The 27,994-nt window shown below is 36.0% G+C and overlaps 2 protein-coding genes across 2 annotated transcripts in view; one reads left to right on the forward strand and one right to left on the reverse strand.

The window, feature by feature from the left end:
• On the forward strand, positions 1–16,914 carry LOC148178178 (heparan-alpha-glucosaminide N-acetyltransferase-like). The gene is made up of 10 exons (XM_088050899.1): positions 1–152; positions 9,023–9,179; positions 9,231–9,483; positions 9,532–9,679; positions 13,768–13,972; positions 14,026–14,184; positions 14,235–14,356; positions 14,404–14,573; positions 14,628–14,814; positions 16,582–16,914. The coding sequence occupies exons 2-10, from the start codon at positions 9,024–9,026 to the stop codon at positions 16,883–16,885; spliced, it is 1,704 nt and encodes a 567-aa protein (XP_087907025.1). The 5' UTR covers positions 1–152; position 9,023; the 3' UTR covers positions 16,886–16,914.
• The window catches only part of LOC148178179 (E3 SUMO-protein ligase RanBP2-like), a 12,138-nt gene continuing 1,049 nt past the window's right edge, over positions 16,906–27,994 (reverse strand). The window contains exons 3-9 of the mRNA XM_088050898.1: positions 22,372–27,967; positions 22,095–22,324; positions 20,297–21,436; positions 19,940–20,242; positions 17,751–18,168; positions 17,338–17,521; positions 16,906–17,287 (exon numbers count right to left, since the gene is read on the reverse strand). Of these exons, the coding sequence (XP_087907024.1) occupies positions 17,087–17,287; positions 17,338–17,521; positions 17,751–18,168; positions 19,940–20,242; positions 20,297–21,436; positions 22,095–22,324; positions 22,372–27,967 (8,072 nt within the window). The 3' untranslated portion in view covers positions 16,906–17,086. The remainder of the gene's footprint in view (positions 17,288–17,337; positions 17,522–17,750; positions 18,169–19,939; positions 20,243–20,296; positions 21,437–22,094; positions 22,325–22,371; positions 27,968–27,994) is intronic.

Genomic DNA, 27,994 nt, shown 5'->3' on the forward strand with positions numbered 1-27,994 from the left:
TCCAAAACTCTTTACACGCACTTATCACTGTAATCTTATCGGACTCTTTATGGATAGTGGTATTGTTATAAAATAACAAAACCGCAAATTATTTATATTGTTTGAATGGTGTGACCTGGTGAGGTTTTTCCATCGTCAACTTTGTGGGTCAAGTGAGTTTATTGCCTATATTACAATTTACAGAATCGTGATTGTTTATTACATTTGTTTCAATTTTTGAATTTTAAATCTAAAGTGATATCACAATATACAAAAAATATTTAAACTAAACCTTGCCAAAAATAGTTCCAATGGGAATTTGCTATTGAAAACTTGCAAATAAATGCACCAAACTGTAAGCTATTTCTATAAAAATAAAAAATATTGTAAGTACATTTACAGCAGTTCCACACGTACTGAACCTGACACATTCAAAACTAAAACATCTTGCAGAAACATAATTTTGTTAAAAATCCAATATATAAATCTTAAATTAACCAAAATCATGAATGGTTGAATTGTTTGCTTCTTGATACTTTAAATAACCACCTTCTTTTAACTACACTTTCGTTCATTTATTTTAATTAAATTTTTCGCTCAACTTCACTTATTTTTTTTCACTTAAAATATAAATTCCAAGAATTTAAAATTAGTGGACAAATCAGTTTGAACTATTTACTTAACACATCAGATACTGAATACGTAAAAAAGTAATTTCATAATTTGTTTTTGAATTTAAACTTTGTTAAGAAAATTTGTCACACCCGTGACAATATTTTAACAACAGTTGGCAAAGCTGGTTGAAATCTGTGGAGTTAAAAACTGATAATTTGTATACAAAGTAGCAAATTGATAATGCAGTTTTTACACTAATTAACCCTTTAACTGTTGCAAACGTATATGTACGTTTTGCTATTTTTCTCAGAAAATGCAAATGATATGAATTTGAAATTTTGGGGACTAAAGTAAGCGGATAAGACGAATCTAATAAATAGATTTACGTGACACTTCCCGTTATAAACTTGTTTATTTTAAATGGAACACCCTATATTTCATTGCATTTTTGAATTCTATATGCAAATTGAAAATTACTTTCTGTATACCGTGTTATACCTAAATTGTATCATTTCTGAAATATCTCGATTTTTCAAAAAAAAAAAAATTAAATTTGCATTACAAAATAAATATTTCCAAAAACAATTTTTGAAAATTTTCTATTCTATTTCTATTCCACGGGTTAATACTTCTCAAAAATGGCATACACTTGACTTTCTCTGAATTCCTTGTGATTTCGTACAACCTCTACTTATTTCCTTGTAATTTCGTCTAAATTTTCCTGATTTCCTTGTATTTTCGTCCAACTTCCCCTTATTTCCTTGTTATTTCGTTAAACTTCCCCTGAATTCCTTGTGATTTCGTACAATTTCTACTTATTTCCTTGTAATTTCGTCTAGTTTTCGTCCAATATTCCCTTATTTCCTTGTGATTTCGTCCAACTTTCTCTAATTTCCTTGTTATTTCGTAAAACTTCCCCTGAGTTCCTTGTGATTTCGTAAAACCTCTACTTATTTCCTTGTAATTTCATTTAAATTTTCCTGATTTCCTTGTATTTTCGTCCAACTTCCCCTTATTTCCTTGTTATTTCGTTAAAGTTTCCCTGAATTCCATGTGTTTTCGTTCAACTTCCCACTATTTCCTAGTGATTTCGTCCAACTTCCCCCTAATTTGCTTGTTATTTCGTTAAAGTTTCCCTGAATTCCTTGTGATTTCGTCCAACTTCTCCTGAATTCCTTGTTATTTTGTCCAACTTTCTCTAATTTCCTCGTTATTTCGTAAAACAACCCCTGAATTCCTTGTGATTTCGTCCAAATTCTATAATTTCGTCTAAATTCCCCTGATTTTCTTGTGTTTTCGTCCAACTTCCCCTTATTTCCTGTGATTTCATCCAACTTCCCCCTTTTTTGTTTGTTATTTCGTTAAAATTCTCCTGAATTCCTTGTGATTTCGTCCAAACTCTACTTATTTCCTTGTAATTTAGTCTAGTTTTCGTCCAATTTTCCCTTATTTCCTTGTGATTTCGTCCAACTTTCTCTAATTTCCTTGTTATTTCGTAAAACTTCCCCTGAGTTCCTTGTGATTTCGTAAAACCTCTACTTATTTCCTTGTAATTTCATTTAAATTTTCCTGATTTCCTTGTATTTTCGTCCAACTTCCCCTTATTTCCTTGTTATTTCGTTAAACTTCCCCTGAATTCCTTGTGTTTTCGTTCAACTTCCCACTATTTGTTATTTCGTTAAAATTCTCCTGAATTCCTTGTGATTTCGTCCAAACTGTACTTATTTCCTTGTAATTTAGTCTAGTTTTCGTCCAATTTTTCCTTATTTCCTTGTGATTTCGTCCAACTTCCCCTTATTTGCTTATTATTTCGTAAAACTTCCTCTGAATTCCTTGTGATTTCGTCCAACCTCCATATCTCTTTGTAATTTCGTCTAAATTCCTCTGATTTTCTTGTGTGTTCGTCCAAGTTCCCCTTATTTCCTTGTAATTTTGTCTAAATTCTCCTGATTTCCTTTTGTTTTCGTCTAAATTCTCCTGATTTCTTTGTGTTTTCGTCCAACTTCCCCTGAATTCCTTGTGATTTCGTCCAAACTCCACTTATTTCCTTGTAATTTCGTCTAGTTTTCGTCCAACTTCCTCTTATTTGCTTATTATTTCGTAAAACTTTCCCTGATTTCCTATTGAACCTCCCTAATATCGTAATGATTTCCCCTGATTTTCTATTGATTTCCCTGGTTTCCAAACGACTTTTCCTGATGAGGAGAAGGAATCTGACTTTTGTGATTCGCAGAAATATAGACAAATGTTATTAAAAACAATAAATTTAATTTAATTTGCTGCTCTAGGATCTGCAATCGTAACTTAACAAATTTTATTTAGATAATTTGCCTACCTAATAACAGTGTACTTCTGCTTGAAAAAGCTCTTAGTCGTAAATAAATTAAAAAAATGTTGTCATTTTGTCACACCCGTGACATATGGAATTGCTGTTTAATCATTTTTGTTTAACAATAGAAATTCAAGGCGTAATCGCAAGCACTTCTATTAATTTTATCTCATGCTCTTAAATTTGTGACATCAACTTTATCTTTTCAACTAACAGATTTCCATTTCAAACCTATCACAGCACAAGATTTTTATCCGACTTATCTATTATCGAAATCTCGAAAAGGAATTTTTCTTATCGAATTTTTGTTGTTCTAAAAAAATCTTCTTTGTTTTAACATCCAAGTAAAACTTTTTTTTTAATTTTGTTATGACGAGTATTAATGAACAAGTGTCATGTAACAAATTTTTGGATACCAACGCCAAATCTTTACGATAGTTGGAATTATTTTATTAATCTAGAAACAGTCTTGCCTTCATTGCTTAACTTTTGTCATTCGCAAGACTTTTTCGTATCGATTAAAATTAAACTCAATAAATACGACAACAAAGATATTTTTTTTACCAACAATTACATCTGACTTGTATCAGCTGTTAAAACTAAGTCGCCACATCTAAATACATCATATTTTTATTATCACTGTAAATATTTTCGTTTTATCTACTCGTAAAATATTGTACTTGTAATAAAACTAGGTATATTGATGATTATGTTCTACTCATAAATGGTGCATTATTGACTCAATCAATGTGGTAACTTTGTAGTCACTCGACGTCTTTCCGTTTTGAAATATGTCCGCCAAATTTCTGCTTTTGACTACAAATTCGGAATACATCAAAAGAAAGCTCTAAAAGAGTAGAATTGCTAATTCCCCAAGAGGTGCTCGCAGTAACAGCTGGCCTTACAGATGTGCGATTATTTTTATTGACTCTTTTGTGAGCTCAAAAACCGCATCGCATGCTATCGATGACTTAATCTTCAAAGATTTTTTATGCAGAAAATTGATATCGTTATTAAATCGTAAATTGTGTAATTAGAACAATGCCGAGTGGAGAAAATTTGTGATCGAATTTAAATACACAATTGAGCAACTAATAAGTTTAACAGAAGGTGAAGTATTTAATTTTTAGGTATTTATATACATATTTCGGACAGATCAATTATATACAGGGTGATTTTTAAAAAACGGCAGGCGTTGTAGAATTTTTATTTATAAACCGATTTCAAAAATATAAAAAACAAATTAAATGGTTTTTAATTTACTATAAACTGATAATTTTAGAATTCTTCTAAATGTCTTAGTATCTTTTGGGCGATATTCAACTTTCTTATTTTAAATTGACACCCATTTTTTTTCAGAATTTGGAAGATTAATTTTCTTGATTCAGAAAGGTGTAGTATGTTCTACTTTTACAAAAAATATTTTTTAAAAATTATAAAAAATAAAAAAAATTAGGCAATAGTTAATAAAACCTAGATGCGTGCTGTCAAATAATACAATACTATTATTGTAATGTCAAAAACAGCAAATAACATAAAGGATTGGCAATCTTTTTTGAAATTATTGATAACAAAAGACAATAATAATTACAAATCAAAAAGAGCTTTCGAAGATCTCCACGTTAAATTCCGGTTTGTTATTCAAGACGTTGCAGTATCTGCTCTTGTACTGCTTGTTCTTCGTTTCTAAGCTGAGGATGTACATCTCAGAGGCGCTGTTTTTGACTGAGAGTGGTTTCTTCTCCTCTGTGTTCTTCACGTTCTTTGAGCGGACTTTTTGGTCGGACTCCACGAAGAACGCCACTGGGGTCTTCGCGATGTTTTCAAACCGGAGGAGTTTCTCTTGGAACTCCGCGCTCGCGGTGGTTTTCTTCGCTACCACTTCTTGTGGCGTGGGGAAGTCGGTTTGGGTTTGCGACGTGCGCATCTTGCGGGGGCTTACAGGGGCGCTCCCCAGGTGAACCACTGACGGGGGTTGGAGGTAGCGCTTCTGCGGCATGAAGAAGACTTCCAATGGAGCTGACTTACAATCAGAGTCGTTGGAGAGGATGCCCTCCATGCTGTTACAGTAGCTCTTTTGCTGGATTGGGTACTCCTCCAGGAGGTTGTCGTCGCTGAGGATGCTGTCCTAGCTGGTTTTGATGTTGGGGTTCAGATAAAAACTCTCGCTCTTGGGGATTTCGTAGTCTTCGTTCTGATAATTGCTGAGTTCGTTGGAGGAGACGCAGCGGCGTGGAGGAACAGTGCTCTTCACCTGCTTGTTAAAAGCAGAGCGGAAACTGTAGTCCTCCAGAGAGTCGGAGCTGAAGTTTCCTTCTTCCTCCTCCACGCCTTTCTCGATCTGCTCGTATTTCTTTGAAAAGTCTTTGGAGAACTTCTCGATGTCGCTCCAGATCTGCCGGAAGCCTTCATCTGGGTCGATTTTCTCGAAATCCACGAAATAACTGAAGGACTTCCGGTTGGCCTCCTCTTTCTGTTGGACGAAATCGGAGAAGCTCCGCTCTTCACTAACCGGAGAGACAGGCAGACTTTTGTGTAATTAAGTTAAGTAACTAGCGTCTTATCCAACTTGAGCTTCCTCGGTCTGATCAGTTGATCATTAGCTAATTCTACATTGGCAGTGTTGAGAATGTGTGAAAGCTGTGAAGTACTTTTGGCGATATCCTGCATATAACACCCACAGCTGAAGATCGGTCGGTACCGAACAGCTGATGGACTCTTCCGCTGGGTTAGTACCGCGATCGTTCGGGTTTAGTTCAAACTGCAAGCACGCACATTGGCATCTACCTAATTTAATTAAAATACTGTTGAAACGTTTTTTTCATTGCACAATTGACACTTAGATTTTATTAACTTTTATTGCCTATTTTTTTCAATTTTGATAATTTTTTTAAAAATATTTTTTTGTAAAAGTAGAACATGTTAGACATTTCTGAATCAAGAAAATTAATATCTTCCAAATTATGCAAGAAAAATATGGGTGCCGATTTAAAATAAGAAAGTTGAATATCGCCCAAAAGATACTGACATTTAGAAAGTTTCTAAATTCATCAGTTTATAGTGAATTAAAAATCATTTAATTTGTTTTTTTAATTTTTTACATCGGTTCATCAATAAAAATCCTACATCGTCTGCCGTTTTAAAAAATCATCCTGTATATATGTACAGTATGTCCCCGGATTGAGTTCACAAGAGGGAAAAAATATTTATTTTCCATTTTACAAAAAAATGACAAAGAAATAACATTTTTTGCTTATTTCAAAACAGATAAATCTGCAATTAAAATTTCAAAATTATTAGTTTGTACTCTTAAAATTAACTTTTTCATTATTTTTGTTTATTAAATTTTATAATCGTATTTAAATAGTAGCAGGCTGTGGATTCACAATATCAAATAGTGCGTTAAAGATTAAAGGAAAATTTACCAAATAATGTGTAAGTATTAAAAAATTGTAAAAGAAATGCAATTGCATCCTTAACAATAATTGAGAAAATTCGAAAGTCTTAAAGAATAACGAGTTAGAATTGAACTATGTGCTAAAACAGATAATGGGTCAATCAAATAGTGGAAATTCGTTTGAGTTAAGTAACAAACTTCATTCCGTTGACATTTTTTGCAAAATTAAAAATAAAAAAGTTCTTCGTTATTTTTTGTTTTTTTCGATTTTAAGAACACAGCTTGATAATATTAAAGTTTTAATTAAAGATTTATTTATTTTAAACTAAGCAAAAATATTATTCCTTTGTCATTTTTTTGTAAAATGAAAAATAACGTTTTTTTTTCCTCTTGTGAACTCAATCCGGGGACATACTGTAGATAAATCATACTACAGTATTTCTTTAAATACAAAATAAAACGCACTTTTTGTGAGTTTTTTGCATCAATGTTCTTCAAAACAGGGGTGCATTTCTTATATTCGAAGGCGTCTACTGTTAGAAGGTTTACGATATTATCCAACAATATCAATACATAATTTTGACCTGAATTTTGCACGCCTATTCAAACAGATTTGAATCGAAATATGTAGTTTGTGACAAATTAAACTTGTTATTGCAAAATATGCAAATAAAACAGGTCAAGCAATCGTAACTCGAAACAATTATCCGAAATAAGAAATTGAATTGAATAAAAAGAGAATTAAGTTATCGCAACACAATTTTTTAATTCTGTTCCGTTTTTTATGTGCACATGTTTTCAGAAAGTCACTTTAGGAAGAGAAATCGATGAAGAATTTGCTGGCAAAAGGCAAATCAGCCTTTGTGCCCTTTATTATAAAACTGACATTTATACAGAATGTTTGGAGTTTTAATTGCGAGACCTTAATTGCCTAATCTTACTATGCTGAACAAAAAATGTAAATAATGTGTGGGTCAAGGTCAATATTCTTAAAGTGAGCTCAATTGTACTGTAGCAAAAAGACATACAAGTCGATTCATCCCTCCTTGCATTTCATCATAAATAACATGCATACTTTTTATACAATGCGTTTTTTTACCAGTGGCCGTGTTAAACTTTGTCCAAGTAAAGTTTGGAATTTGAAAATTTTACTTCTTTTTTCAGTAAATCGAAACTTATTTCTTTACGATTGTGCCTCAAAAAAAATTAATTGTTTACCGATTTAAACGGTATTAAAATTTTTACTTTATCAAAATAGATATAAAATATTAGATATTCGAAAAAAATATTCAAAATATTGAATATAAATATCGTAAAAATACTCATTTTAATAAAATTTTCAATACGCACTTAAATAATGGCAAATAAAATTTGTAGATAATTTTTTGGAGCGAATTAATTCTTTTTAAAGGTGTGTCCAAATCTTCATCTTTACAAAAGTTAACGTGGGCTTGAAAATTTAGAATATAGTGATCCCTATAGCCACTGTTAAAAATTCAAATTCCCGGCCGAAAAACAATAATTGACTGTGTTTTTGTTAATTTTCAGAGCAATGCGCAAAAACCGGTCCGAACCTAAACAAAGAAAACCTTTGCAAAAAAAACTTTTGACTACTCAAAACCGAAAATATTAGATAAAAAGCTGCTTATGTTTCTTTTAAATTTGGCACTCAAAACCCCAAACGTCCAGTACGTAGAGCAACTAACTCGTCTTTTGTCGATTTTTTATTGTAGAATGAGAACTACACGTGTACAATTATAATTACCTAACAACGTCAAACCAATCGGATCATCTAATTGACCCACCAAAATGTAGGTCCACTGAATTGAATCCAACAATCGCCCAAAGTGGATATTAACAAGTCGTGCTATTATCGAAGTAAATTCATACTTGTTTTACGCATCAAGGGGCATGAAAATGATTGCCGGCTGTTTGTGAATATTTAGTTGCCAAAACAACGTTGCGAGCGCCTGCACCATTTATGATGTGAAAATGGCTTGCTAATAATTGTAGCCCTCGTTTACGGAGCAGCAGTTTAGTAGAAAATAGTTATTTTTTCTATTTCGCGTTCATAATGAAGATATTTCGATACGCGTTTGAGCGTATTTCGGTATCGTAATGAACCAATCCCGTGCCAATATTCCCAGGAACATATATTTTTCTTAGGTTTGCAGCAGACAAACCGTCACCCTGCCGTCAACGTTGACAATTTAGATTTTGGTTTTGTAAAACCTTGATAAATCGATCAATACACTATTATTTCTTGTTGTACTTGGCTTAATAATTCATCTGAGAAAAACTCTTTGGTTGCAAGAGAACCATCATGATCATGATCAACATCTTCGCTCTCTTGGCTCCCTTGCGCTCCAGTAACCTCAAAACGTCACACCTGTCAAACTGATTGAAATTGGATTTGGCTACTTCGATTTTTTTCCCGAACATTTTGCAAATGCCAACTACTCTAAAATTCCCTAGATTTCGAAATCAAGTTTTTTCGGTTAAAATAAGGCGAAATAGAAAAAATAGCGTATGATACTTGTTCATAATGCATTTTGCCGCACTTACTACTTTATGACACTCCTCGCTGCGCTCGTCGTGTCCTAAAAACGTGCGTGCGGCAAAATGTTCATTATGAAACGCGTTTCATAATATACTATTTTACTTTTACATAATGAATTCAAACTTTTTTTTCAATTAACCAGAATGACGGAATTATCTTGGCTTGAAGACTATGGCAACAACAATTACAAAGGATATGACATGTCAGTACTTAAAATGGACGAAGCTTATCTATCGGTGAACATCAGAGATCCTTCTTACGACTACAGAATTTTTCGAAAACACATTGAATGTGTAAACGTACAGATTCCATTATTTAATTCTTCATTTCTGTTCATCACTTTTTTTCAGTGCCCTTTTGTAAAACTAGAACAGCTATCTTCAGACGATTCCATCCTTTTACACCACCTTAAGGTCATTTTAAAACAAACACCAAATCATTTGTACCGCATCAGCACCCTCAATGCAGAGCCATTGTACTCGTCTGATCCGTACATTTGCGAATTTGGTGATGACTTTGGAGAATTTGGAATTTATGAAGTGAACATAAATAAAACAAACTGCGAAATTACCACCGTAAAAAATGCAGTCAGTATAGCTTTTCGTAAGTAGCATAGTTCTTCGCAACAAAGTCTAATTATTTATATTCTAGCTGTTCTTACCGTATTTTTACTTTATTGTGCTCTGTTTCTGGCGATCTTTGGAGCGATGTTCGCTTGGAGAAAATTCGTTATGGAAAAGAAGGAAGATAAGAAAGAAGAAACAAAGAAACGCATTCAAGCTTTAGATACATTCAGAGGGTAAAAAAACTGTCGAAAAATTACTATTTGTGTACCAAGACCAAAAAGTGTTTCTTTTTTGGCCGAGCCTTTTTTTAATGAAAGCGAAGGTAAAATGGCACTTTTTGGCCGTGATGCACACAAGATTTTTTAGCCGACATCATTAAATTTACAAGTTAATTAATTTTTATTTATAATTTATTGATTTAATCATTCATAACAACTGAATAATTGTAAATATTTATGAATCCTTCAGAAAAGTTCATATTTTCTTTATTTAGCTTCACAATAATTCAACACGTCTTTGTTGCAGTTTACAGCAGTTTGTCGATTTGATTTTACAAAAAAAAATTAAAAATTTGGGGTAATGTCGGTATCTTGATGTAATATGCAAAACTATGGATAGATGGCGCTACCATACATCGGTCAAAAATGTTTGCGGACAGAAAAGACTTACTTTTAGGCCGCTTTTGAGGCCTAAAAATTCCATTTTTAGTTTAAGTCGCCTAAAATAGTTATTTGTGTTCCAAGGCCTAAAAGTGTTTCTTTTTTGGCCGAGCCTTTTTTTAATGAAAGCGAGGGAAAAATGGCACTTTTTGGCCGTGATGCACACAAGATTTTTTTAGCCGACATCATTAAATTTACAAGTTCATTAATTTTTATTTATGATTTATTGATTTAATCATTCATAACAACTGAATAATTGTTAATATTTATGAATCCTTCAGAAAAGTTTATATTTTCTTTATTTACATTTGCAGTTTTGGCATGTGTAGCTTCACAATTTGTATGAATTAGGTTTGATGTGCTTTTTCATGTTGTTGCAGCAGCACAGCTAGATTTGTCCATTTTCAATAATTCAACACGTCTTTATTGCACTTTACAGCAGTTTGTCGATTTGATTTTACCCAAGTAATTATAAAATTGGGGGTATAAGTTCATACAGTGAGAGTTTGAATGACAGAAAAGTCACTAAATCTACGCAATAAAAAGTGTACTATACGCGCGAAATTCAAAATAACAAAATAACTCTAGTTACTGACCTGTCAACCCATTTCGCGTAGAAATTTAGTGTTTTTAAGTGTATTTTGTAGCATAATTTGCTGCCAACCTATATGTCAACTATCGAAAGGTCCCAATCTCTCACCGGATCAGAGAGTTGAAACTAATATTACTAGAGGATGAAAATCTGGTAGAGGGGGTAACCAAAACTGTTTATGGAAGGGCGCCATATTGAAAACAGCCAAATGCTGTGTTTTGGGCATAGTGTAAATGGGGCCTACTAATAAGGAGGTCCATACAAGATAAGTAAATAAAACTGTTGTTTTATGAAAAGAAACATGTCTATAAATCATTAAATTCATTATTATTTTTTATCAACAATTGATAAACAGTTCAATACTTTGTTTAACTTAAATAAACTTAAAAAAATATTATACTAATTATGACACTGCCCGATAAATTCAAACTAATTTTATCTGCCCTTTTTGAAAGTTGATGTTTTGTGATCTAAACAAAGTACAAAACAATTTTTTTACCTTTAACCTTCGTATCACGTACAACCATAATATGTAAATTTGAAAAGTAGTTAAAAAATATAAAAAAGAGGTTTTTTTGCAGGTTAACGTATTAAATTTATTGTAATAAATATTTAAACTATATGAAGAAAAACGAAAATTTTAAAACAATTAAATAAAAGAAATTATTATGCAGATCATAAATCATAAATTATCTGACCGCCAACTTTGATGCAAACTTTTGCGCTCACAAAAATTCGTTCTTTTTACATTAGTTTTGAGTTAATTGGATTTAAGCAGTGTAAAGTATTTCGTTTTGAAAACAAAAAAGTTTAAACTTACAAAGTCATAAGCTACTTGATTTAAAAATTGGTAGCAAAACAAATGAATCGCAACAATTATGATGATACACACGTCTTCTTAAATTACGAAAAAAAATTATTTTTTTTTGTTTATTGTTTAATTTGTACATGCTGTAGACCAAAACTTTGCATAAAATTTGAACCGCTCTCAATAGAAAGAATAAAAGTGATATCAAATTGATTGAATTAATTATTACTGGTGTTTAAATAAATCAATTTTGGTTAATTGTTGTCTAAAACTTTCCCCAGCCAATTTAAAATTAAATTGTCTATTGATGTGGTTGAGCCGTATCTTTAATAACATGGAAATAAATTGTTTAATCAGTACATTGAATCAAATTTGGTTGCATACATTTCAAGAAAGACTATTTCCAACATGGCGCCCTTGTTAAAACATCCCCACCACCACCTTTTCACCCTTTAGTAATATTAGTCTCAACTCTCTGCACCGGATATACTATAATATCGGTATCTTGATGTAATATGCAAAACTATGGATAGATGGCGCCACCATAGATCGGCCAAAAATGTTTGCGACCAGAAAAGACTTACTTTTATAATGCATTCACGATCTTTTTAGACCGCAGCAAGCCATGGAAATCTAGTAACTTGGTTGGTAGTCAACCTTTGTGAGCTAAAGTTTCCAGAAAATGATTGACATTCGTTCTGTCGACTGGAGTTGTCACCTTTTTTGGTTATAAATTGTGTCTGAAACCTTTCCTCTGTTGCCAGTTTGAATCGAACATTCAGAACTTCATAATTTTATTAAATTTTTATTTAAAATTTAGACATGTTTTTTTAACAATATTACTGCTGGTATTTTCCATTGGCAAAAAGTTAACCATTTTCAAGAAGTACTTATGCCAAGTTGCAATTAGGGACACCAACAGGTCTTGAATCTAGTCGTAAAACCTTAAAAAAGTTTGTTTGATCGAATTAGCATTTGACCTAGGGTTTTATGTTGAGATCTCGAATTAGAAGCAAAATTTGACGAATTTCGTGAACTAAAAATTGCAGGAATTTAGAATTTGACTTGTTTTTGTTTACATAAAGTCTTGTAATCGTTCACTCCTCAGTGTTTGCAACCCATCGACTTAATAATTTTGAAAAGTGTTATTCTTCCGGCATGAAATTCTAATTGTTACGGCGTAAGTATGCCAAAACTTTTCATCTTTGGTTAAAGACATTTCTAACAATTCAGCTCTAAATCACTTGAGGCACTTTTTGCAATAGTTTGATGATAATGCTTACTTCTATGACTAAAAAGGAAACACACGATTTTTCGTCTACGTCTGTCAGTAATGGTAGCCAACAAAAAGGAAAAAAAACATAGCCTACTCTGGTCTAAAAAGATCGTGAATGCATTATAGGCCGCTTTTGAGGTCTAAAAATTCCATTGTCAGTTTAGTCGCCTAAAAATCTATTCACGAGGTTGAGGTTTTATGTTTTATTGACACAAATCTCTCCTCTCAAAACGTCGTGAATAGATAAAGTCCGTTTTTATTAAAAAACCACCAACACCGCACTCTACAACCGGCAACGTCGTCGATGGTGACTTTTTGGTGATAAAATCAAATAGGTTAGCTGCCTAATTGACAATTTGATTACACAAAACGGACTCTCAGACTGTGCTGAGTCTTTTCACTATTAAATCCTTTGATTTGCAATCCAACAGGCTGTAAAAGAAACGTTTTTAACGGAAACACTGCCTAATTTTCAAAAATGTCAAAAATTTGACAACTATTTTCTCACCAAAAATCTCCCTAGGCAACGTTGCCGGTTGTAATGCAAGGAAAGATTGCGGTGTTAGTGTTTTTTTTTTTTTAAAAAAACAGATTTTAAAGTCAGAATTTTATAACTTTGGTTTAACTCCGCCTACCTTTTGGGCCAATTGAATTTTAGCTGGAAGTCTGATTTACTCTGCAACATTTTGATTGTTCGTTGATATTTGCCAGAAGTCGGGGTAGAAATGTCTACACATTAGAAGACGAAACAAGATCAAAATCGACGAAGGTTTCACGATTAATTAAATTCGCGCAAAACTGCAAATCTTCTTGACAAGTGTGTCACTAGAGTTGTCAAATTTTTGATTATGATGTGTAAAGGAGGCTGGCCATTCCTTGATTCGACAAATTCAAATCGTCATTTGTTCATGTGGGCGGGGTTAAACCAAAGTTTCAAAATTCCGACTATAGTAATACTACTTACTAAAATTGTTATTATTATTCAGGATTAGCATAGTTATAATGATATTCGTAAATTACGGAGCCGGTGGTTACCCGGTGTTGGAACACGCAAGCTGGAACGGCTTACACTTCGCAGATCTCGTCTTTCCGTGGTTTATGTGGATTATGGGCGCTTGTGTCCCCATTTCTTTGCTTTCAAGTTTCAAAAAGCAGTTGTCCAACAAAGATATTTTCCTGAACGTGTTAAAAGTCAGTACTAATGTTAAACTCGAAGAATCGCCTCCACTTATCTATCTTTCCAGAGATCCATTAAACTTTTCTGCTTGGGAATATTCCTAGGCTCGGGATCCACCCTTGAGTGCATGAGAATTTTCGGTGTTCTTCAAAGATTTGGCATTTGTTACCTCATTGTCACTACAATTTGTCTTTTTCTCATGAAAAGAGATTTCACCGTCTCAACCGTACGGTGTGTATACTGCTAATTCTACAACCAGTCTAGGTAAACTTTTAGGATAAAGTGAAGAAACATGTTGCTGATCTGGTTATATTGTGGAAAGGATGGATTGTCGTTTTAGGCGTGTTCATCGTGCACTGTTTGTTCGTGTTTTTACTCGCAGACGAAGGGTGTTCTCGGTACGTCTTCAAGTTAAAAATGTGTTAAATTATAATGATTTTTTAAGAGGTTACCTCGGTCCAGGAGGTTGGCATAATAATGGGGAAAATTTTAACTGTACTGGAGGTGCCACGGGCTACATAGACAGAGTTATCTTAGGAAAGCACCTCTATCAGTATCCTACAAGCAAAGAAATCTTTTTAGGTACCCAGGCTTTCGATCCCGAAGGAATTTTAGGTCCGTTACGGTGAAAATTAATGTTACTTAGAAGATTTAAAAGTTTAATTTCAGGTTGCCTTACATCAATAGTCCACGTGTTCATTGGAGTTCAAGCCGGTGTCATCCTCCTCGCTTATCAGAAGCACAGCGATCGCCTAATCCGTTGGTTATCTTGGAGCGTGATAACAGGCCTCATCGGCGGTGGTTTATGCGGATTCAGCAAAGAAGATGGAGTCATTCCTGTCAACAAAAATCTATGGTACTTACAGTTTAACAAACGCTCTAGTGCGGTTATGGCTTTGACTTTTTAAATCGTTTACAGCCACCTTACCGCAAACTCCCATAAACATAATAACGCTCAAATGGTTGGGTCTCATCTAATAAATATTTTTTTCCAGCTGGTCAGTCTTACAAACCAACTCCTTACAGGTCTACATTTCGAGGTGATTTTGTTACTCAACTGACCCAAACTTACTCAAATTGATGATAAACGCAACTATATTAATTGGGGATTCAAAAGAAAAAAATACGTGTATTGGAACATTTGGAGTTTGTGGAGTTTATAAGTCTTGACTGTCTTATTAATAGTACCGATTTAGAAAAATTTAAACCAAAAAGAAGTATATTTAGAAATTTTTATTTGGACAACTGAAAATGTCAATTTTTTCAACACTGTAATTTCGTTATTTCTAGTGCGAGAGGAACGAAATTTATGCATGTTGTTTCTTTTGTTTGTTTTAGTAATATCACTAATTTGCAAAAATTTAGATCAAAAAGTCAAATTTTTACACATTTTCGTTTTAAAACCAAAAAAATGACACCAATTTTTTTTTAATCCTGTAATTTCTTTATTTTTTTTGCGATTTTAACGAAATTTGTGGAGATTATCACTCTCGACTGCCTTATTAAGAGGGTCAATTTAGAAAAATTTAGACTGAAGAATCGAATTTTTAGAAATTTTGATTTCGAGGAGCGAAGAAGAATTTTTGTTTTTTAACCAAAAAAAATGTGACCAAAAATTTTAAACGATCTGTAAGTTCTTCATTTTTAATGAAGAATTTTTAATTTAAGAGTTTTAGAAAAATTTAGACCAAAAAAGGAGAATATTTAGAAATTTTTATTTGGACAACAGTGAAAATGTCAATTTTTTCAACACTGTAATTTCGTTATTTCTAGTGCGACAGGAACGAAATTTATGCATGTTGTTTCTTTTGTTTGTTTTAGTAATAATTTGCAAAAATTTTGATTAAAAAGTCGAATTTTTAAAAATTTTCGTTTTAAAACCATAAAAATGCCACCAATTTTTTTTAAGATCCTGCAATTTCTTTATTTGTTAAGTGATTTTAACTAAATTTGTGGAGATTATCACTCTTGACTGTCTTATTTACAGTGCCGATTTACAAAAATTTAGAGCGAAAAGGAAAATTTGTAGAAATTTTTATTTCGAGTAGCTAAAAAAAAATTACAAAAAAAACTTGAACGCGGTTTAATTTCCACATTTTTGGTGTCACAAGAACGAAATTTGTGGGAGTTATTTTTAAGGTTAAATAGTCCATAAAAGTTGTTGAATTTGGGTTAATTTTAATATATCTTTGTTAGCCATTATTTCTAATAACGTATTATCTTTATTTTTGTAAAAACATTGTTAATCTTTTTTGAAAGTTTCTATTACTAAGTGGGACTTAGGTCCAGATAATGTATTTTTCTTAGAAGCATAAGGAACCAAGTGTAAAAATATGCCCAAAAAAATATTTTTGGATGAAAAATTACGACTATTACGCACGATTTGAAATAAATAGTCATCAATAACTCGCAATGCGCTTTTAAATTGCATATTTGAAAACAGATTGAAAATATTTATTACGGTTCATTTCAAGCCAGATGAGACCCAACCACTTGAGGGTTATTATGATTATGGGGGTTTGCGGTAAGGTGGCTATAAACGGTTTAAAAAGTCAAAGCCATAACCGCACTAGAGCGTAGGTCGTGACACCTCCGACTAGTCGTGCAATTTTTTTTCTTGCAGGTCCATCTCCTTCGTTCTGGTGACCTGTTGCTTCGCCTTCTTTCTCCTTTCAATTTGCTACATGTTGATCGATGTCAAAAGCTGGTGGAGTGGAAAACCTTTCCTCTTCGCCGGAATGAACGCCATACTTTTGTACAGTGGCCACGAGATGACTTACGGCCACCTTCCAATACGCTGGACAGTCTTCTGCGACAAGGAAAATGGAACCCATCTTCTCGCTCTTTTTGAAAATTTATGGGGCACCTTTTTCTGGGTCTTCATGTCATACTATTGGTACACAATCAAGTTTTTCTACACGGTTTAAATGTCTAAATAAAACAATCATTTTACAAACATGTTTATTTTTACCTAGCTTATAAAGTATACTAAAATTTTAATCCAAAGGAATTTTAAAAATATAAAAATCAAGTTACGAAATCGCACGCTTAATAGAGTGAAATGGAAATCAAAGAAGATTGAATAGTATCTACAGTGTTCTAACAGCAAGAGAAAACCATTTAACATTTTAAGATTCAGTCTCTTCATCAGTCGCTCCTGGAATTTCATCCACCACATCAAACTCTTGTGCATAATTTAAGCCTTCCAAATAATTGCAATGGAATTCTTGGGCCGCAGCGGTGCTACTGAAGGTCGCCTTTAACGTTCGGCGATAGGGAACGCCCGTGCTCGACTCAACGCCTGCCCAAATGCAGCTGTTTTTGTCAATCTGGGAAAAATGTGTTTCATTTTCTATTGATGTTAATAATCAAAACTTACTTGCATGACTGTATTCAGACCAATGAGAGTGTTACTAACAGTTTCCCCACTGTTGTTGTTTATGCAAATTCTGGCCGCGTACAAATCCGGATCATAGTAAACTTGTAGGTCACCGAGTGTTACCACTTTCCATTCGCCATTTATCTGTTCACTAAGTGTACACCGCTTCATGAACATCACTGTGCTGAAACGAATAGTTAATAAAAATCCGGAGATTTCATACTTGCCCCTCGCACACCACTAAAACCACTCATTGTACAACAAACACACAAAATTTACCCAAATCTTAATGCCAAAGTCATACTATTTCATTCCTTTATTTCAATCAACAAAATAATGTACATCTACTTATACACACTAAAATTGAGTAATAAATGAGTAATCGCCAGTACAAAAAGAGAAAAAAAACCTACCGATCATCATCCTCGTCGTCGTCTTCATCATCTTCCTCTTCCTCATCAATGTCTTCATAGATATTCTTTGAACTGCCTTGATCTTCATGGACTTCTTCGCCAAAATTTTGAATTGAAGAAGGGATGAACTTCGACGAGTCAGACGTCTCCTCAGTTTTCTCCTCTTTATCATGTTGCGTCGATTTGACCTTCTCAATAACATCGAGAACAGTTTTGTGGAAAGTCTGAGCTAAGCCACAATTTTTAAACTTAATGGCCAACTTTTCTAAAGCTGATTCATCTTCGGTGTAATTGTAACCAGCCCATACCCAAGCCGTATCAGAGGTTTTCATCGGTTGCAACTCCAAATCGGGTGTGATCAACTGGTTGAGGACGACTTTGTGGACTTGTTCACGGCGCAACAGGAATCTGTAAGTTTCTAAAAACAAATATATAATAGCATATTAAAGAAGGTGTTTTATAATGGCCAATGCCATTATAAAACAAGTCCTTAATACTATTTCTTCGAATTTGCACCTTTTTTTTAATAAAAAGTTTAAATTTTCCAATTTTAAGAGTTTTCGTGTTACACGATTGGTAACGGTTTTGTAACCACGACTTGCCACTTGATTCAATTTAAAATTTGACATTTATTGAGTTTCTGAATTTTAACCTAACCTCAGAACCTGCATTCACATCTATTATATTTAGGTACATATATTATTGGCCGCAAAGGACAATTGAATTATATTGATACATTTTTTATTCACGCAGCAAATTTCAAAATCCGTAATGGTGAAATTGTCTAAGAACTTGACAAGAAACGGGTGACAGCCAGACTAATTAGTTCTGCCAATTCTTAAAAAACAAAATTTCCTACTTTGAGTTCTCTTATTTATACCTATAAACGATTCCAAATTGAGTACTCTAATGGACCTATTAAGCCGGCAAATTCGAAATAGTATATTAAAGAACGTGTTCTATAATGGCCAATATGGTGCACGAGTTCCCGGTGTATGGGACGAGTGCACCAATGCCATTATAAAAGAAGTTCTTTATACTATTTTTTCGAATTTGCAGCCTTTTTAATAAAAAAAATTAAATTTTCTAATTCTAAGAGTTTTCGTGTTACACGATTGGTAATGGTTTTGTAACCACGACTTGCCACTTGATTTTTAAATTTAATTTATAGTAGGAATTTTACAAGGTTACTAAAATTAACAGGTTTGCTACAAAGTTTTCAGCCAATAGAAGCAGGCCTCTCGAACTGGCGCGAATACGTCATCGGAAAGCTTTTAAATTCCGATATAATTTTTAGCAATATTTAAGACTCTGATGTTTCTACAAGAACTTTGTTAAACAACAATGGCGATCAACATTGTTTTTACACCGCAAAACAATTGACAGAACTTTCTTGTGACGTCATTTATGGTCGCAAGTCCCTAGCAACCAAAAGGGGGTGGAGTTTCAGCCTTAGTAACGAGCAAACCTGCTTAATTTAGGAACCTTGGGAATTTTATAACTTTGGTTTAACCCCGCCCACATGAACAAATGACGATTTGAATTTGTCGAATCAAGGAATGGCTAGCCTCCTTTACCCAACATAATTAAAAATTTGACGTCTTTAGTGTCACACTTGTCAAGAAGATTTGCAGTCTTGCAGGAATTCAATTAATCGTGAAACCTTCGTCGATTTCTATGGTGTTTCATCTTCTAATGTGTGGACAAATCTACCCTGAGTCCAGACAAATATTAACGAACTATCAAAATGTTGCAGATTGAATCAGACTTTCACCCAAAATTCTATTGGCCTAAAAGGTAGGCGGAGTTAAACCAAAGTTATAAAATTCTGACTATAAAATTTGACATTTATTGAGTTTGACTGCCACTGAATTTTGACATAACGTAACCTAACCTCACAGCCAGTATTTACATCTATTATATTTAGGTATAATTATTGTTGGCCGCAAAGGACAATTCAATTATATTGATACATTTTTTGTTCACCCGGCAATTTATTAAAGACGAATCGTCAAATCCAAATTGACCAAGCCAGACTAATTAGTTCTGCCAATTCTTAAAAAACAAAATTTCCTACTTTGAGTTCTCTTATGGATACCTATAAAACGACTCCAAATTGAGTACTCTAATGGACCTATTAAAGCGGCAAATTCGAAAAATATATTTGCGCACCCTCATGCAAGTCTTACTTTTATCAGGATGATGCAAAACCTTCATTTGACCCACTCCTCTTTCCTTCCATTCTTTATTATCCACATCATAGCGGTAAAGCTTCGCCCTTTCATTAAACACGACCTCTTCATCTTCTTCTCCGGTGGAAACAACAATAGTATCAGGTAGCGGTACAATAGGATCATAATGAGGATCGTACTCGTCATCACCTCCTCCTTCATGAGCTTCATCTGACGTGGATTTGTTTTTATTGCCGTTGGCTCCTGAGGAAAACACGGGAGCTCCAGCGCCCAAAAAGGCAAACGGAGTGGAAGAGACATCTGTGATGAAGAAAAACAAAAAGAAGCAATCACGGACAGTTGAACTAATCTTACCATCTTTATCTTTAGCAAACGCTGGCGGCGCATCCGATCCAACCTTAGCCGCCAAGGTGGCGAAACTAACACCGGTACTGCAATCCAAAACCACCTCATCGTCCTCTTTTAAATTCGCCGTCTTCACCTCTGCTGGTTGAGTGTTGGCAGCACCAAAACTAGGTCGAATAGGCGATTCGGCAGACTTTGTTGCAGAATCCCCGCCTCCAAAGATTGGTTTGCTCATTAAAGGCGAAGCGCCGAAAATGCTGCCTGTGCTTGAACCAAAAATACTAGTTGTGCTCGGGGTCCCAAAAATGTTTCCAGTGTTCTTGAAAATCGATCCAGTGCCTGTTGTAGTCGCCACTTCGGTTTTCGACGCACTTCCAAAAATATTCGTTGCTGATGGCTTGAAAACTGTGTCGGAAGGAGTGGAAGGATTCCCAAAAGTGGTTGGGGGAGTACTGAAGACCGAAGGACTGGATTTCGAACTGCTGAAGATGTTGCTCGTGGTAGTTTGGAAAATATTGGTGGCTGGAGCGAAGATGTTAGTCTTAACCGCTGAAGTAGCTGTCGTCACTGTTGGTGAAGCAACATTCGTTGTGGTAGTCAGAGAACCAAATGAAAACGGACTACTTTGCGAGTTTGTTTGGAAAATGCTTCCCGTAGATTGCGAAGTAAACAAGCTACCAGGAGTTGCAGGAGAAGCAAAAATATTCGGAGAACTTGAATTTGAAAATATCGGAGAGGGGGTGATAACACCTTCTGTTTTAGGAGTCAATGCAGACGGTTTTGTGAGAAGACTTTTTAGAGTGATGCTTGACGTCACTGAAGTATCAGATGCTGTCGTAAAACTCAAACCATCTTCTTTTGGGGTTGTGAAGATCGAACTTGCACTGGAGGAACTACTGATAGAAGTCGTAGAATCAGCATCAGGACTGGTAAATCCTTGGAACGAAAATGTCTTTGGCTGGGTGCTTATCTTCAAATATTCATCGTCTTTTTTGCACTGAGCACATTGACAATCGGGCAGCTGACGATATGCCAGAAACTTCGGTGGCAATCCTAGTCGTAAAGCTTCTTTTTCTTCTGCAGGTGTTACTTTGGTCTCGCTTATGAATTCGACGTCTGATTCGTCCGTCTTTTCACTGGACTGTGAGCCTATAAGACGTATTATAAGTGGAGGTTTTAATTATCTACTTTATTATTAGTAGCACTTGTATTGGGATCATTTGGTGAAAGAAAAATTCAAACTTCAGTAACAGACAAATTTATTTTATAATTCAGACCAAATAAAACCAATAATACTGTTAGGATTGGGCAAGAAGAAACAGAGCTGTACGAAACAAGACTCTATTTTCTCAACAAATTTTCATTTGTTACTTTCCAGTTGGAAATGTTACAAGGGAAGCAGATTAGTGAATAAAAAATACACCATTCTACCGACAATAAAATTAGAAAACAATAAAATCAACAAAAAATAAGTAAAACAGTAGTTAGACTTCTTACTTTAATACTTTCGCTTAGCATGCAGAAGACCCGATAGTATGACTGACTACTAGAATATAAAATGATGATAGTTGTTATCGCAGAATTGCAATAAAATGACCCTCCGTTAAATTTAACAATCGATTATGACAATTATTTCGGAAACCTTAAACAACTTCCAATTACTTTTCAGATCACCATGAGTCTAGTCTTCATCAAATGGATCTTCTACTGTATAAATAACACGAAATCACAACAAAAACACTCACAGTCGCACAAGAGATTACTACATTAGTATGGAAGTTATTAAAACCCGTATTTGGCATCTTACCTGTATCACTCGATGCTTTGCTTAGCGCATCATTCACAGCCTTCAAGAATTCTTGAGCAATTTCTGGATTTTTGAAGCGGATACAGAATTGTTCATTGGCCAGTTCTCCATCTGAATAGTCGGCGGCACTAAACAACCAAGTTTTGTCGTCCTTTGGTAAGTACTTAATGTCTGGTGTCAAAATGTGATTCAAGCAAATTTTAAACACTTGCTCCCTTCGCATTAAAACCCTAAAATTCAAACTTATTAACACGAACAACAAAAAGTTGGTGATTACCTCAATTTGCCGGTATCTTTTCGTTTCAAGATTTTAATATCGCCTAGTCCTCGTTCTTTCCATTCGCCGCCAGTGAATCGATAGAGTTTCGCTCTGTGGCAATAAAGAACGTCTTCTTCTTCTTCGCCGGTCTTAACATCGACTTTGTCAGGAAGAGGTATCACCGGTTTGAAGTAAATATTATCACACTCTTCTTCAACGTAACTTGCGTCGGACTCTTCATCTTTGGCCCCGCTGCTGATACGACGCGGGGATCTTGGAGTAAACTCAAAATCGTGCTTTTGAGGCGAGCCAAAAACAAATTTGTCCGATGCAGAGACTTCTTTCTTCTCGGGAGACAAATTTACAGCGGGTTTAACAGCAAACTGGGTGTCTGAAGATGGCGGAGTTGTGATGGTACTCTGACCGAATGTGAACGTGGCTTTTGTGCTTGAAGCCGCTGGCGGAAATCCGAAAGTGTATTTTTGTCCACCAGTGTCCAAATTTACACCTTTTTGCGTGTTCTTCTTCGGAACTGTTTCATCTTTGGGATGTTCACATGCCACGCAATACAAGACGTCAGCGGCGTTGTGAAGTAAGCATTGCGTACACTCCCAGGTGCCTTCTTTTGGTTTGAATAAATCACCAAAACCAGAGGTCGGTTTCTGGTCAGAGACAACTGGCTGAACTCCAAATGAGAATTTTAATCCACCTGTATCTAGATTAATTCCCTTGTCGGCTTCTTTTTTAGGAACTGTGGAATCTTTGGGGGTTTCACAAGAGACGCAATACAATTTTTCTCCATCATTCCTTATGTAACAACTTTGGCATTCCCATGAGCCTTCCTTAGGCTTGAAAGTACTTCCCCAAGAATTGGTTACTGCGGTGATGTCAGCTACACCAAAGGAGAATGCCGCCCCGGAAGCGTCATTATCGTTCTTCTTCGGAGGCATCGAGTCATTTTTCGGCGTTTCACAAGCAACGCAATAATTGAACTTTGCGTCGTTGATAATGAGGCAATTTTTACAATCCCAACTTCCTTTTACAGGTTTAAACTTGTCACCAAAACCTTGAGGTTTGTTTTCGGTTTTCATGTGCTTCTCTGTTGGTTTTGTTGCAACACAGTTATTCTCATCCAGTGAGTCCTTTGCCGCATTCACAGCTTTAAGGAATGAGTTAACTATTTTGTCATTTTTAAATTTAAGGCAAAGAGTTTCGGGCTTGAACACTCCTTCGGAAAAGTCTTTGGCACACCAAGTCAACGCCTTCGGATTGTTGTTCATAACTTTGAAATCCATACTCTTGAGAACTTGATGATTGCAACAAACCTTCAAAACTTGTTCTCTTCGCATGACAAGTCTTATAATATTATCCTTCAATAATTTAATAACTCCAAGTCCCTTCTCTTTCCACTCCTTCGTTTCACCAGTCGTATCAAACCGAAGAAGCTTCGCTCGACTTTCAAATAACACTTCAGAATCTTCCTCGCCAGTTTTCACTTCCACCAGTTCAGGTAAAGGTACCACGGGTTTAAATTCTGCCGTGGGAACGAAATCGTCGGATTCCTCATCAGTGACAGCTTTTCGAGGCTCAGATGTCGATTCAGTTGGTTTCTGTACGGGCGTAAAGTTGGTTGGAAAAGTTGAAAAAGTACCAGTCGCTTTTCCGAAACTAAATGCAGTAAAAGGGCTCGTTTTGGGCGTCTCCGCTGAAGCTACCGGAGTCACAGTCACTTGCTGCTTCGGCTTGAAATTCGGGGTAGTTGAAAACATGAAACCACCAAGTGATGCACTCGCAGAAGTGTTAATCTGCGCATCTTTACTTTCATCGCCCAGGTTTTTCTTGGCGTCTTCGAAGGCATCATAGAACTTCTTCGCGTCATCGGCTGACTTGAACTTGACGCACAGTTTCTCGAGAACAACTTCTTGGTCGGCAAAATCTTGAGCCGCCCAGATGTACGCCCTATCGCTCTTGGCAAACGGTGTTAGTGTCATTTCTTTGGTAAGGAAGTGGTTAGCGCAGATCTTCAATACTTGGTCGCGTCGCATTAACAAACGGACTTTTTTCGTTTCAGGATTTTTGAGAATTTTCAATATTCCTGTGCCGCGTTCTCTCCACTCTTTGGTTTCTGTCGTGTATCTAAACAATTTGGCTCGTTCACAGAAAAGTACAATCTCGCTTTCTTCGCCGGTGGTCACAGGCACCTCATCTGGAAGGGGAATGATGGGTTTGAAGTCCGGACATGGATCGTGTTCATCCAATGAGCTCACGGAAGCATTGCTCTTGTTCAAAGACTCGGTTTTGCTGGAATTGAATGTTTGTTCCAAGGACTTTTCAATTTGCAACCCCAAACTAACATTCATCGGAGTTTTATCGGAAACTGCAGAATACACAGGTGGTGCCACATTTGAAAGAATACTCTGAGTGGAGACAGTTGGGGGTGGTTTACTCAAAACCGAGGGAGACGCATTAGGAGCACTAGTCGCTGGCAACGGTATCTGGTAATTATGTGGTTGTACTTTCGGCACGTTGCCTTTAAGATGTTGAGCAGGAATGGTGACAGACAACACCGGTTGTGACGTTGTGATTTTAGTCGAAGGCAAAGGATCGGACGCCGTAATCACAACGTTTACAGGAGCAGCTTTAGTCGTAGGAGTGGTGGTTACAGTACCACCTAAATTTGGGTACACACTCTGAATGGTTTGTGGTGTTTGTGCCAGACCAGTACCCGTGAGCAACCCCAAAGTAGTTTGAGTGGGCTGAGCGTACGACACCGTAGGTTGTTGCACTTGAGAAAGAGCCGCAGAAATCGTTCGGAAATCTTGTCCTGAAATGCCCGGGAGTTGTTGGTCGGCGCCGAACGGTAAACCACCTGCTTGAGGTAAACCTAATCCCGCGTATCCGTAAGCTGCCATTGCTGGGTACATCCCTGGATAAAGCGGGGGAGGACCGTACGGCATCCTGTTCTGGTAGTTCTGGTACAAATTTGTGTTGTAAGCGGCGAGATTTGAATTGATGTTATAATCAGCACCGTACTCATTTGCTAACCCGTAAATGTCTTCTTCGCTTAACTGACTCGTTTTGTTAAAATCTTTCTTCAAATCTGCAATCTCCTTTTTCATTTCGAACACCATGTCTGTAATATTTCGGAAATCCAAATCATCGATCGACGCCTTTAGTTCTCCTAGCGACTTCTTAATGTCTTTTATGTCGTCATGACTGTGTTTTACGTTCTTCAGTTCATCGACGGTAGACGTAAGATTATTAACTGCATCCTTGAAACTTCGTAGTTCTTCGACCAGATTTCGATGTGAATCAACCATAAGTTTATTATGCTCTAAAATGTGATTAATAGCAGCATCCTTTGAAGCCGTTAGTTGTCGCAATTGTGCGTCTAATCTCTCCGGACTGGGCTTCGCTTCTCGCTTAGAAAGATCCGAACGATAAGGAGTGGAATGATTGTGATTTTCAGGTCTCGATGAGAATATTCCGTTGAAATAAGCGGAATTGTGTGCAGAGTATCCTGTGACGTAATGATCAGCAGCACTGTCAGTAGAGGATACGTTTTCATCAGACATCCCATCGCACTCATTTCGATTGGTACAATCGGGGTCGATTCTTGACAACAACCTTTCAATTTTCTCGATTTCCGTTCCAAGCTGCTCGTTCAGAGGATGTTTCTGATCAGTTGAAGGTTCTCTCAATCGATCCAAAGTCAAATATAAGCAGTCACGTGCTCGAGACAATAAAATAATATACTGGCTGCGCATTTCAGATGTTACGCTTTCCTTGTTTTGACTTGTCTGTTGATCGGCCATCAATTTGTATATCTGCGCTTGGTAAAAACTCGCAAATGGATCCTTCAGACTCTCAAAAACTTTCAACGCCTTTTCATACTCCTTCTTTTTCATCAACTGATTGCCGCCGAATAATTTGCCAGTCTCGATGTAACCACAAATCTCAGCCAAAGGCATGTCTTTTGATCGATAGTTGAACAGCTTGTTTGGTGGGTACGACACTGCTTGATTGTTCCTCATTTTCTCCAAAATGGGAAGCGCAGCCCTCCAGTACAACTCAGCTCGCGCTTCATTAAAGTCGATCTCGGATTGTTTGGTCGCATTTTTGGCACGTTCGGCAAAAGTCTGTGCCAAAGCGACAAGAAGTTTCACATCCAATCCGTTATCAACGCATCGGACCGTCTTGATACCGTCAACCAAAGTCAATCTCAATTGGTCAACGGCTGGATCGTACTCGTTTTTGAACATTTTGTACGCTGCTTTAAAAAACATGTTCTGGTTCAATGTACCAAGTTCTTGCGTTACCGCCGCTGGCAGAACATTGGGTTTATCAACAGTATAATACGAAATCAAGCGACTGTTCTCTAAATTGTATCGAGCACACAACGTCGCACAATCAATAAAAGCTTGAATGTCCAAAACGTTCAACGTCTCAGCTCCACAGTTTTTCAAGTTTTTGATGGAATACGGCAAGCCTTCGAAAACTGTGCACTTCAAGTCGGCGAGTCTGTGGTTCAATGCTATCCAAATATGGTGGTGTAAAGAATCCGGAAAGTTCAACTGGGCTTCTTCGTCGTATTTCAGAAGCTCCGAGCTATCGGGTAATCGTATCATAATCTCCAGCAATTTCTGATCGGTCAGGAAATAACTTGTTTTCGTTTTCATTTGTTGATCTCTGGTTACAAATACTTTTTTGAAGAGTTGTTCTCTCCACATTCCCATCGAGTACTGATTGGCTTTTTCGATGACAATCGACTTTCTGTCTTTTGCAGCGGCTTGTAAAATGTGTCCTGATTGTGAGCAACGGAACGCCGCTTCGCGCCGCCATCGCCGCACAAGGTTTCTGCGAGATTCCGGTGCATGATTGAACCACATACTTTGTAAATCTGGGGTCTGCGCATGATATGCGGCAAAAAGAAGTGGCAAAGTAATGTTCGACGCCTCTTTATATTTGATGAGATCTTTCTGCGCTTGCTTGAATACCAAAGTCGTCAGATGAAAACACAACTGAGCGCTGTAGTGATTCAGAAACTCTTGAAGTAAATTTCTATCCGGGCAATCGGCGATGTTTATGGCAGCTTTTGCCAGAGTCTGATCGAAATTAAATAATGTATTGACGTATTCCGTTGTGGGTTTGATATTATCTGAGTGTTCCTCTAAAGACAAACTGACTAGTTTGTCTAGTACAGAAACCGATAAAAACCAAAACTCCCAACCTAAAGAATTTGGCAAAGAAACAGTTCTCTGGTATGTAACCAAAACCTCGGCAACAGTCTCGTACCAAGCCATGTTGTTATGAAAAATCGCCAAATCTTTAGACTCGATATCAGAAGCATGTTTGTACGCTTCTTTGATCATGCGATGCTGCATCAAATGCTTCAGCAGACGTACTCTCAACTTAGTGTCAGCAGGCCGGGCCTCCAATTCCTTCAAAATTAAATTGGTTACATAACGAGGGTCATCGTTTTCCGCCGTTAAAATGCGCTGTTTAAGATCAAAAATGATGGGATTCTGAGGATCGATACTCTGTGCCATTTCACAAAAGTGTCTGGCACGACTCTGATCCGCTTCCACGTCTTCGCTGGCAAAAAGCTCGCATACTAGAACATCATTTTCAAGAACCCTTC

The sequence above is a fragment of the Gnatocerus cornutus genome, chromosome 2, assembly GCF_029298725.1.
Source record: "Gnatocerus cornutus isolate USDA-ARS CGAHR chromosome 2, icGnaCorn1.1, whole genome shotgun sequence".
NCBI classification, from domain to species: Eukaryota; Metazoa; Arthropoda; class Insecta; order Coleoptera; family Tenebrionidae; genus Gnatocerus; species Gnatocerus cornutus.

Excerpts from the sequence above, each read along its gene's own strand:
- LOC148178178 (XM_088050899.1), top strand. The coding sequence starts at position 9,024 with ATGACGGAATTATCTTGGCTTGAAGACTATGGCAACAACAATTACAAA. Across the intron at positions 9,180-9,230 it reads AACACATTGAATGTGTAAAC|TGCCCTTTTGTAAAACTAGA; the intron begins GTACAGATTCCA and ends ACTTTTTTTCAG. Across the intron at positions 14,815-16,581 it reads CCTGTCAACAAAAATCTATG|GTCCATCTCCTTCGTTCTGG; the intron begins GTACTTACAGTT and ends TTTTTCTTGCAG.